Raw genomic sequence first — 13,543 nt, forward strand, 5'->3', positions numbered from 1 at the left:
GAGGACCTTATAGTCATGTGTTCTCCTCCTACAGCCTACCTAGAGGACCTTATAGTCATGTGTTCTCCTCTACAGCCTACCTAGAGGACCTTTATAGTCATGTGTTCTCCTCTACAGCCTACCTAGAGGACCTTATAGTCATGTGTTCTCCTCTACAGCCTACCTAGAGGACCTTATAGTCATGTGTTCTCCTCTACAGCCTACCTAGAGGACCTTATAGTCATGTGTTCTCCTCTACAGCCTACCTAGAGGACCTTATAGTCATGTGTTCTCCTCCTACAGCCTACCTAGAGGACCTTATAGTCATGTGTTCTCCTCTACAGCCTACCTAGAGGACCTTATAGTCATGTGTTCTCCTCTACAGCCTACCTAGAGGACCTTATAGTCATGTGTTCTCCTCTACAGCCTACCTAGAGGACCTATAGTCATGTGTTCTCCTCTACGGCCTACCTAGAGGACCTTATAGTCATGTGTTCTCCTCCTACAGCCTACCTAGAGGACCTTATAGTCATGTGTTCTCCTCTACAGCCTACCTAGAGGACCTTATAGTCATGTGTTCTCCTCTACAGCCTACCTAGAGGACCTTATAGTCATGTGTTCTCCTCTACAGCCTACCTAGAGGACCTTATAGTCATGTGTTCTCCTCTACAGCCTACCTAGAGGACCTTATAGTCATGTGTTCTCCTCTACAGCCTACCTAGAGGACCTTATAGTCATGTGTTCTCCTCTACAGCCTACCTAGAGGACCTTATAGTCATGTGTTCTCCTCCTACAGCCTACCTAGAGGACCTTATAGTCATGTGTTCTCCTCCTACAGCCTACCTAGAGGACCTTATAGTCATGTGTTCTCCTCTACAGCCTACCTAGAGGACCTTATAGTCATGTGTTCTCCTCTACGGCCTACCTAGAGGACCTTATAGTCATGTGTTCTCCTCTACAGCCTACCTAGAGGACCTTATAGTCATGTGTTCTCCTCTACAGCCTACCTAGAGGACCTTATAGTCATGTGTTCTCCTCTACAGCCTACCTAGAGGACCTTATAGTCATGTGTTCTCCTCTACAGCCTACCTAGAGGACCTTATAGTCATGTGTTCTCCTCTACAGCCTACCTAGAGGACCTTATAGTCATGTGTTCTCCTCTACAGCCTACCTAGAGGACCTTATAGTCATGTGTTCTCCTCTACAGCCTACCTAGAGGACCTTATAGTCATGTGTTCTCCTCTACAGCCTACCTAGAGGACCTTATAGTCATGTGTTCTCCTCTACAGCCTACCTAGAGGACCTTATAGTCATGTGTTCTCCTCTACAGCCTACCTAGAGGACCTTATAGTCATGTGTTCTCCTCTACAGCCTACCTAGAGGACCTTATAGTCATGTGTTCTCCTCTACAGCCTACCTAGAGGACCTTATAGTCATGTGTTCTCCTCTACAGCCTACCTAGAGGACCTTATAGTCATGTGTTCTCCTCTACAGCCTACCTAGAGGACCTTATAGTCATGTGTTCTCCTCTACAGCCTACCTAGAGGACCTTATAGTCATGTGTTCTCCTCCTACAGCCTACCTAGAGGACCTTATAGTCATGTGTTCTCCTCCTACAGCCTACCTAGAGGACCTTATAGTCATGTGTTCTCATCCTACAGTCTACCTAGAGGACCTTATAGTCATGTGTTCTCCTCCTACAGCCTACCTAGAGGACCTTATAGTCATGTGTTCTCCTCCTACAGCCTACCTAGAGGACCTTATAGTCATGTGTTCTCCTCTACAGCCTACCTAGAGGACCTTATAGTCATGTGTTCTCCTCTACAGCCTACCTAGAGGACCTTACAGTCATGTGTTCTCCTCTACAGCCTACCTAGAGGACTTGGCCCGCAGCGTGGAGCAGAGCCGGCGTCTCATCATCGTCCTCACGCCGGAGTTCGTCGCCAAGAGAGGCTGGAGCATCTTCCAGATCGAGACCCGCCTCCACTCCATGCTGGTCACTGGAGAGGTCAAGGTATAAGACCCGCCTCCACTCCATGCTGGTCACTGGAGAGGTCAAGGTTTAGAGAGTGTCGCAGTCCCGCCCCCTTTCAGAACGACGAGTGGCCCAGGAAATTATTCTCCATTCATTTTCTCCATAGGCTTTTTCAAAAAGTATTTACTTAAAGACGGTTACGCCGCGGACAAAGCCAACTCGGATCGTGAACAAATCATGACAATAATTACAATATTTTTGACCGATCAAATAATTAGTAAGAAGAAAAACTAAACAAATACTGTTGTATTCTGCCTTTATTTTCTCCTTTCAAATGATTTGATCGGCACAACATATTGTGTTCGTTGTCATGATTTGTCACGATCCGAGTTGGCTTTGTCCGCGGCGTAACCGTCTTTATATAAATACTTTTTTGAAAAGCCTATGGAGAAAATGAATGGAGAATAATTTCCTGGGCCACTCGTCGTTCTGAAAGGGGGCGGGACTGCGACGCTCTATAAGGCTGCTTTTGTTATTGAAAAAATAGCAGATCTACAATACACAAAATACATTTGATTATTAGTTTTGGTGGTTTTCGTTTTTAGCCACCTTAACACAGTTGGAATGCTAATGAAGGTTTTTATTCCAACAGATTGTCATTAAATCGTTGCAATATTACATTGCAACTAGGAGTGGGTGTGATGTTTGGCAAAATGTTTAGGAGTAATCAAACAAACCCGTCTTAATAATACATGACTATGGAGAGCATGTGTGCCGATTTGCATGAAATTTGGATAACATCTGAAGGAGTAATATTAGAAAATGTGTTTTACATATGTCGACCTCCTGGTGGCGCTATAAAGAGCAGATGTGAAAACTCCTAGGCTTCCTGTTGGCACAGTTAGTTGGCACAGATCCGTGCAGTAAGAGGTGAAAACACTAATCGGCCAGTTATAGCGCCACCATGAGGCTGAGTTGAAAATGTGGTATCTCTTCCTCGGCCTAGTGGGAATGTGCGTGCACAACTTCACGGAAATCACACCGAACATGTGTTCATGATTTGCGGCATTTTGTTTGAAAACCGAGCACTAGTGCGAACTTTGGAAGCCAATATTAGCCAATCGTCTGAAAGACCCGTTTCGTTGAATGGCTCTAGAGAGACCGTGTACCAATGTGCGTGATGTTTGGACAAAATCTGTACGTGTACTGTCCAAAAAAAAATATTCCACAAAGCGGCCTCCTGGTGGCGCTATAAGAGGCCAATTAGCTGTCCCCGGACGGACACACACAAACGGACGGACGGAATGCAAGACATACGATAGAAGCCATTTCACAGTTTCGTATTTTCTGATTATTATTTCTGTTATTATTTAGCCTTAAAATAGTTTGATTTTGATTATTGGCTATAATTTAATTATTGTTCTGTCTGTCTGTCTGTCTGTCTGTCTGTCTGTCTGTCTGTCTGTCTGTCCATCCGTCTGTCTGTCTGTCTGTCTGTCTGTCTGTCTGTCTGTCTGTCCGTCTGTCTGTCTGTCTGTCTGTCTGTCTGTCTGTCTGTCAGGTGATCATGATAGAGTGTGCCGACCTTAAGAGTGTCATCAACTACCAGGAGGTCGAAGCTCTCAAACACACCATCAAGGTATACTACACACCAAACAACACTCAAACGCACCATCAATGTACTACACACCAAACAACACTCAAACACACCATCAAGGTATACTACACACCAAACAACACTCAAACGCACCATCAAGGTACTACACACCAAACAACACTCAAACACACCATCAATGTACTACACACCAAACAACACTCAAACGCACCATCAAGGTACTACACACCAAACAACACTCAAACACACCATCAATGTACTACACACCAAACAACACTCAAACGCACCATCAAGGTATACTACACACCAAACAACACTCAAACGCACCATCAAGGTATACAACACACCAAACAACACTCAAACGCACCATCAAGGTACTACACACCAAACAACACTCAAACGCACCATCAAGGTATACAACACACCAAACAACACTCAAACGCACCATCAAGGTATACAACACACCAAACAACACTCAAACGCACCATCAAGGTACTACACACCAAACAACACTCAAACGCACCATCAAGGTATACAACACACCAAACAACACTCAAACGCACCATCAAGGTACTACACACCAAACAACACTCAAACGCACCATCAAGGTATACAACACACCAAACAACACTCAAACGCACCATCAAGGTATACTACACACCAAACAACACTCAAACACACCATCAAGGTATACAACACACCAAACAACACTCAAACACACCATCAAGGTACTACACACCAAACAACACTCAAACGCACCATCAAGGTATACTACACACCAAACAACACTCAAACACACCATCAATGTACTACACACCAAACAACACTCAAACGCACCATCAAGGTATACTACACACCAAACAACACTCAAACGCACCATCAAGGTACTACACACCAAACAACACTCAAACACACCATCAATGTACTACACACCAAACAACACTCAAACGCACCATCAAGGTATACTACACACCAAACAACACTCAAACACACCATCAAGGTACTACACACCAAACAACACTCAAACACACCATCAATGTACTACACACCAAACAACACTCAAACACACCATCAATGCACTACACACCAAACAACACTCAAACACACCATCAATGTACTACACACCAAACAACACTCAAACACACCATCAATGTACTACACACCAAACAACACTCAAACACACCATCAAGGTACTACACACCAAACAACACTCAAACACACCATCAATGTACTACACACCAAACAACACTCAAACGCACCATCAAGGTACTACACACCAAACAACACTCAAACACACCATCAAGGTATACTACACACCAAACAACACTCAAACGCACCATCAATGTACTACACACCAAACAACACTCAAACGCACCATCAAGGTATACTACACACCAAACAACACTCAAACGCACCATCAAGGTATACTACACACCAAACAACACTCAAACGCACCATCAAGGTATACTACACACCAAACAACACTCAAACGCACCATCAAGGTATACTACACACCAAACAACACTCAAACGCACCATCAAGGCACTACACACCAAACAACACTCAAATGCACCATCAAGGCACTACACACCAAACAACACTCAAACACACCATCAAGGTATACTACACACCAAACAACACTCAAACGCACCATCAAGGTATACTACACACCAAACAACACTCAAACGCACCATCAAGGTATACTACACACCAAACAACACTCAAACACACCATCAAGGTACTACACACCAAACAACACTCAAACACACCATCAAGGTACTACACACCAAACAACACTCAAACACACCATCAATGTACTACACACCAAACAACACTCAAACGCACCATCAATGTACTACACACCAAACAACACTCAACCACACCATCAATGTACTACACACCAAACAACACTCAAACGCACCATCAATGTACTACACACCAAACAACACTCAAACGCACCATCAATGTACTACACACCAAACAACACTCAAACGCACCATCAAGGTATACTACACACCAAACAACACTCAAACGCACCATCAAGGCACTACACACCAAACAACACTCAAACACACCATCACCAACACACCAACACTCAAACCTCCTCCCCTCCCCTCCCCTCTCCTCTCCTCTCCTCTCCTCTCCTCCCCTCTCCTCTCCTCTCCTCTCCTCTCCTCTCCAGGTTCTATCCATCATTAAGTGGCGGGGTCCTAAAAGCAACGAGCTGTCCTCCAAGTTCTGGAAACAGGTGGCCTATGAGATGCCTGCTAAACGCAGAGAGACTCTGTCCAGACGCCAGGTAAAACCATTGTAGATCGGCTATTTCCAGCATGCATCCAAGTGTAAAAATGACTTATACTGGATCTCTTGTCCACTAGTCCCTTCCCAACATTTTAGTCTAGTTTTTATTTGTTGACGAAATAGTATATTTACTCTTACTTATAGTCATCAAAGCTTAGTTTTCATTTAGTTTCCGCTTAGTTTTCGTCAGTGAAAGAAATGTAGTCAACGGATATTTTTCGTCATAGTATTAGAGTGTGTGTGTGTGTGTGTGTGTGGGGGGGGGGGGGTATTGTGTTTATATATATCTGGTGTTGTGTTTATAGCTATCTATAAACGTACTCGTACAATGGCTGACTTTACACTTGCTGAAAATAGCCGATCTACAAGCTGACAACGTGTTGTGAGCTTGCAGATCGGCTATTTTCAGCATGAAACCGAGTGTAAAATGAAAATGACCTGTGCTGGATCTCTCGTCCACTAGTCCCTTCCTAGTCCCTTCCTAACATGTTAGTCTAGTTTGTATTTGTTGACAAAATCGACAGTATATTTAGTCATAGTTTTAGTCATCATCATGGCTTCGTTTTGATTTAGTTTTTATGTAGTTTTCGTCATCGACAAAAACAATTCTGTCCTCACACTTGCGTGTCTGTGCAGGGCTAGACAGATAGTGTACAACTCCAATAATAAAGACGTTTCTTGGAAAGAGTCATTTTTACTGTAGATTTTTGTAAAACTGTAAAGTAAACACACAAATACAAGGATTTCAGAAACACACTCAAATGAAAACATGAAAACATGAGATACAAACAAATGAGCTACTACACTAATAACAGTTTAAGCTACAGCAAATATTCTCTCAACTCAAACATTTTCTTTAACAGTTTTGCATTCAGTTTTTACTTACAGACCATATCTACACCAAAACACAAACGTTGGAGAGCTGTGGAGAACACTCTGCTGCATGCTTGCTTCTCATAGTGCCATGAGGGAATGAACTAAATTGCTTCAATTTGCCCTGACAAACTTAAACTGGGTCCATACCATGAACTGGAACATACCATTCACACAAGAGGAAGAAATGACACAAACCAACCACAAGGTGGTGCATAGAGTCTAAACTTCCAGAACATCACTGCTGTGGCACAAACGGATATTTTCAAACGGGGTGTCCGTCAAAAGTGAGGGTCCTCGGCATGAAACCGTCTGATATAGTCTATATAGACTATTTATAGACGTCAATTTCCTTATTCACCCGATGGAAACAACAGTGTATCATCTGTTATGAATGGCTAGAGGCTGCTGCGACGTCCAAATAACAACTTTAATCACTTTAACCCATTCTGAACGGGAACCCATTTTGGTGTTTAGCATCATGTTATGCTTTAGCTATTGAAAAATAGCAGACCTACAAGCTCATAGCGCGCCACCGAGTGGCGCGCTATGAGCTTGTATAGGTCTGCTATTTTTGAAAAATCGAAGAACGACTGACATTTTTTTAGAATCTGATCTCAGGTCAGAATGGGTTATAATCACACCCAGTGTGTGTCCAGTGGAAACCTCTGTATGAATCTGATCTCAGGTCAGAATGGGTTAACAAGTGCAGACGACTCCTTTGATGTTATGTCTGATACATAATACAGATTACAGTCGGCCGAGGGCCACCGCTATGCATATGGTTGATGATTAGCTATGAATTAATTGCATACTGTACCCATTTCATCCCTTTCATACTGTACCCATTTCATCCCTTTCAGAGCATAAGCTGCGGTCGTGATGGGGGCATACAGTACAGCACATTATGCCGAGGAAAGAAAATAATTAAAAAGAAAGTGTATTTTTATCGAGATGTATCGGTATCGGAAAAGTATTGGTATCTTATTGGTCCATGTGGTCCCCAGACCACATGGACCACTGGGGGGTCCCCAGACCAGACCCCACATGGACCACTGGGGGGTCCCCAGACCAGACCCCACATGGACCACTGGGGGGTCCCCAGACCAGACCCCACATGGACCACTGGGGGGGTCCCCAGACCAGACCCCACATGGACCACTGGGGGGGTCCCCAGACCAGACCCCACATGGACCACTGGGGGGTCCCCAGACCAGACCCCACATGGACCACTGGGGGGTCCCCAGACCAGACCCCACATGGACCACTGGGGGGTCCCCTAGACCCCACATGGACCACTGGGGGGGTCCCCAGACCCCACATGGACCACTGGGGGGGTCCCCAGACCCCACATGGACCACTGGGGGGGTCCCCAGACCCCACATAGACCACTGGGGGGTCCCCAGACCCCTCATGGACCACTGGGGGGTCCCCAGACCCCAGACCTGATCCACAGTGTTTTTCCAGGTACTGGACTCTGGCGAGCAGGGCCTGTTCGGAGACCTGCAGACCACTGTGTCCACCATCGCCATGACGACCACCTCCGCCTCTCTGCTGCCCCCTGGAGGTGACAGTCGCCATGGACACCACCAGGTCAGTCGCGTGGTCTCTTTTTACCACTCATGTTGTAGATCTCAGCATCCATGTGGTCAGTCTATGATATGATATGATATGATACGGGTTCATTGTTTGCATTGTATCTGTATTACGTCGCCATGGAGAGCCAGTTATACCCTGGCATTGGTACATATCTTCATTATGTCACCATCGAGAGCCAGTTATACCCTGGCATTGGTACATATCTCCATTACGTCATCATCGAGAGCCAGTTATACCCTGGCATTGGTACATATCTTCATTATGTCACCATCAAGCCAGTTATACCCTGGCATTGGTACATATCTTCATTATGTCACCATCGAGAGCCAGTTATACCCTGGCATTGGTACATATCTTCATTATGTCACCATCGAGAGCCAGTTATACCCTGGCATTGGTACATATCTCCATTACGTCATCATCGAGAGCCAGTTATACCCTGGCATTGGTACATATCTTCATTATGTCACCATCAAGCCAGTTATACCCTGGCATTGGTACATATATTCATTACGTCATCATCGAGAGCCAGTTATACCCTGGCATTGGTACATATATTCAGTACGTTACCATGGAGAGCCAGTTATACCCTGGCATTGGTACATATATTCATTACGTCACCATGGAGAGCCAGTTATACCCTGGCATTGGTACATATATTCAGTACGTTACCATGGAGAGCCAGTTATACCCTGGCATTGGTACATATATTCATTACGTCACCATGGAGAGCCAGTTATACCTTGGCATTGGTACATATATTCATTACGTTACCATCGAGAGCCAGCCATCTTGATCCCTAGGCACTCGACAGAGCGCAGTTCTAGTTAATAGTCTAATTGGCTCTACAGAATGGCTGATTTTACACTTGCTGAAAATAGCCGATCTACAAGCTCACAACGTCGCAGTGAGCTTGTAGATCGGCTATTTATTTTTTGCACTAGTCCACTAGTCCCTTCCTAACATTTTAGTCTAGTTTTTATTTGTCTACGAAATTGTCAATATATTTAGATCATTTTTATATAAATTATATAAAAAATTATATAATTTATTTTTGTATTTTTCGTCTTCGTTTTAAGTCGACAAAGTCAACACCAGTGGCGGAAAGTAACTAAGTGCTTTTACTTAAGTTTCTGTACACTTTTACTTAGTAACCAAGTAGTTCTAAATTGCAGTATTGGTACTTTTAACCATTTTGGTGTTATAGCACTATGTTATGCTTTAGCTATTGAAAAATAGCAGATCTACAAGCTCATAGCGCGCCACCGAGTGGCGTGCTACGAGCTTGTAGATCTGCTATTTTTTGAAAAATCGAAGAACGACCGACATAGAAGACATTTTTAGAATCTGATCTCAGGTCAGAATGGGTTAAAGGTAGAGTAAGTGATTTCACTTCCAATCGTCCAATCAGGATAGAGAGTCAAAAACGAAACCTACGGTTTTTTTTACCCCCCCAGGGGTTAACTGGGGGACAGGGAGGAACTCCTTATATGGTCAGCCACACTCTATAGTAGAGAGGATTATCACAACAAAACAAAAAAATGAGTGATATTTGAATTAAGTGAAATCACTGACTCTACCTTTAAACAATTGAGTGCTTTATCACTGGACGGAATGACCAGTGGCTTGTTGTTTCCTCCAACCTCCTGCAGCTGGCCCTGGCCACAGAGATCCCAGACTACAACCAGATGCCCCCCCTGGGCAACAGCCAGATGCACCTGGGCATGGGGGGCAACAACCAGATGCCCCTGGGCATCGGTCTGCACCACCAGGCCCAGATGAGACATTTCTGCCGCAGCTACGAGTTCCAGCTGCCCCCCCCCCACCCCCACCAGCCCCACCCCCCTCAGGCCATCCCGCCGCCCCCGCTGCACCCCCCCCCCTCCACCGTGCAGTTCTCCACGCTGGGCACCGGGGGGCGCCACGTCTACTGCAACATCCCCATGACCCTTCTGAACGGACAGGTGTGGGAAAAGAATGCTTCCCTGTATGCTTTCAATGGTCAATATTTTACCTCTATTTCTATTCCTATATTCAGTATATATTATGTGTGTGTGTGTGTGTGTGTGTGTGTGTGTGTGTGTGTGTGTGTGTGTGTGTGTTTGTGTGTGCGTGTGTGCGTGTGTGCGCGTGTGTGTGTGTGTGTGTGTGTGTGTGTGCGTGTGTTTGAGTGTGTGCGTGTGTGTGTGTGTGTGCGTGTGTGCGTGTGTGCGTGTGTGGTGTGTGTGTGTGCGTGTGTTTGAGTGTGTGCGTGTGAGTGCGTGCGTGCGTCCTTAGCAGTGGTTCTCAAACTGTTTCATCGTCTAAACTTAATTAAGGATACAGCCATTATGTATTCATTAATTGACTCAATTAAGGATCCATCCAATTATGTATTAATTCATTGACTTAATTAAGGATACATCCATTATATATTCATTAATTGACTTAATTAAGGATCCATCCATTATGTATTAATAATTGACTTAATTAAGGATCCATCCATTATGTATTAATAATTGACTTAATTAAGGATCCATCCATTATGTATTAATAATAATTGACTTAATTAAGGATCCATCCATTATGTATTAATAATTGACTTAATTAAGGTTCCATCCATTATGTATTCATTAATTGACTTAATTAAGGATCCATCCATTATGTATTCATTAATTGACTTAATTAAGGATCCATCCATTATGTATTCATTAATTGACTTAATTAAGGATGACAGGTCACGTCGACCAAAGATAACAATTATTTTATTATTCTCTAATTTGTGTAGACTTCTTGTACATTATTTAATATAGACGTTTGACAATAATTTAACTCTTGAGAGGTAAATGGACCCGTAATTAACCCATTCTGACCTGAGATCAGATTCATACGAGGTTTCCACTGGACACACACTGGTCTGATTAACCCATTCTGACCCGAGATCAGATTCTAAAAATGTCAGTCGTTCTTCGATTTTTCAAAAATAGCAGACCTACAAGCTCGTAGCGCGCCACTCGGTGGCGCGCTACGAGCTTGTAGATCTGCTGTTTTTCAATAGCTAAAGCATAACATAATGCTAACACCAAAACGGGTTCCCGTTCAGAATGGGTTAATGTTATGCTCTCAAGAGTTAAATCTCTTAAGTAATTACCCCTCTAACACCCGCATTAATTTCTACTTGCAAAAAAATGATTTCAACCTTACTACTACTTTGTACTACTAGGACTAAGACTAAAAAAGATGTTAAAAAAAATAAAATAATAAAGTTTGATGAAAAATTTATAATAATTATATAATAAATTAATAATTTACATTTGGGGGATATCTTTCACAATAATGAATAAAACATGTTCTAGACATTCTAATGATCACAAAAAAACATATATTACAATTATTTTACCTACTTTTATTAGGGTAAAGGTCAAAAGTCTTAGGTTAAAAAATGTTCAAAATCGCACAGAGTCCAGACATTTTTAATTTGTGTGAATTTCAGCCTCTGTGGGGGGTGTTTATTTATATGCAAATATCATGACCAATGGCATTGAACTGGCATTGCAATGAACATCACTGATGACGTTTAGGTGAAAAAAGAACAGAAAAAAATAATAATATTTTAGTAATTAATTAAAATAGAATTGTTGCTAAAAAGCAACGCTGGGTCTTAGAGGGTTAAAGGGTCCATATTGTGACAATAACTGATCTACAAGCTCACAACACAGAGTCGCACTGCGAGGAGTTGTGAGCTTGTAGACTGGCTATTTTCACAATGTGTGCCCCTTTCTTACATAATATAATATTTGTCAATTTTCTATTTAAAAAGTCCCTGTGAAATTGTATATAAAAAAATATATATTTTCAAAGATTTACAACATTTCATGATTTTTCAAAAATAGCAGATCTATACTGTACAAGCTCACAGGGTTAGGGCCTTCTGGCTTCTATATCTGAATTTTTAAGCTTGTATATCTGCTATTTTTGAATAGCCAAAGCATATACTATGTTTAAAGTGGTTAAAATGATTGTGATTAAGAATTTGGCAGCAAATTTCTATTTTATATTAGTTTAGTCATAGTTTAGTCTTTGGAATGAAACTTAATTTAGTTTTAGTCATATTTTAGTCACCTGGAATGTTTTAGTGTTAGACTATAGTTTTTCGAAGTGTCGATTTTAGTCGACGAAATCTAGTCGACTAAAATGTATTTTGTCGGGCCGATCTACAACTTCACAAGGTGTCGCGCTGCGACGCGTTGTGAGCTTGTAGATCTGCTATTTTCAGCATGCAACCACATGTAAAATGACTTATACTGGATCTCTTGTCCTCTAGTCCCTTCCTAACATTTTAGTCTAGTTTTTATTTGTTGACGAAATTGTCACCATAGCTTAGTTTTCATTTAGTTTCCATTTAGTGACAACAGGTAGTCGACGAACACTTTTAGTCTTAGTTTTAGTCGGCGAAATCAACACTGCCCACTTTAACTGCCCCAAGGACTCCAGGGGGTCCTTTAACTGCCCCAAGGACTCCAGGGGGTCCCCGGAGACCACTTTAACTGCCCCAAGGACTCCAGGGGGTCCTTTAACTGCCCCAAGGACTCCAGGGGGTCCCCACAGCCCACTTTAACTGCCCCAAAGACTCCAGGGGGTCCTTTAACTGCCCCAAGGACTCCAGGGGGTCCCCAGAGCCCACTTTAACTGCCCCAAGGACTCCAGGGGGTCCCCGGAGACCACTTTAACTGCCCCAAGGACTCCAGGGGGTCCCCGGAGCACACTTTAACTGCCCCAAGGACAGCTTGTATAGGATCAGCTTGTATAGGTCTGCTATTTTTCAATAGCTATAACATAATGCTTTAAAAAAAAAAAAAATGGGTCCAAAAATGGGGTTCTAGTCTGACCCTGTCGTGGTGTCCTCCACACCAGGTGGGCCAGAGCAGCACGCTGGGGAAGAAGCCTGCAGAGCTTCACCTGATGAGCAGCACCTTCATGCCTCTCACCAGCAGAGAACTCAGCTCTGACATCTGGTAGAGCCCAGCTGCCTGCCTGGAGCTCCACACTACCATGGGAACCCACAGTAAGAGGGACGCGCATCGTACAGCCCCGACTGCAACGAGGAGAAGAAGAGACCTGTCCTGTAGGATATATATATATATATATATATATATATATATACACACAAACTGCTTTACAACAAGGCGTATATCTCTGTCCTATACTCGGCTGTTTTGGTT

General features: G+C 43.3%; 1 protein-coding gene across 1 annotated transcript in view; it reads left to right on the forward strand.

The window, feature by feature from the left end:
- The window catches only part of LOC308322325 (uncharacterized protein), a gene marked incomplete at both ends in the record, with an annotated part of 40,257 nt that extends 26,917 nt beyond the window's left edge, over positions 1-13,340 (forward strand). Inside the window, 6 exons of the mRNA XM_080773527.1 lie at positions 1,848-1,993; positions 3,516-3,593; positions 5,752-5,868; positions 8,211-8,336; positions 9,995-10,306; positions 13,236-13,340. Coding sequence (XP_080629653.1) covers positions 1,848-1,993; positions 3,516-3,593; positions 5,752-5,868; positions 8,211-8,336; positions 9,995-10,306; positions 13,236-13,340 — 884 coding nt within the window. The remainder of the gene's footprint in view (positions 1-1,847; positions 1,994-3,515; positions 3,594-5,751; positions 5,869-8,210; positions 8,337-9,994; positions 10,307-13,235) is intronic.
- Positions 13,341-13,543: the final 203 nt, after the last annotated feature.

This window comes from Protomyctophum bolini (assembly GCF_963924005.1).
Source record: "Protomyctophum bolini genome assembly, chromosome: 10".
Classification (NCBI taxonomy): Eukaryota; Metazoa; Chordata; class Actinopteri; order Myctophiformes; family Myctophidae; genus Protomyctophum; species Protomyctophum bolini.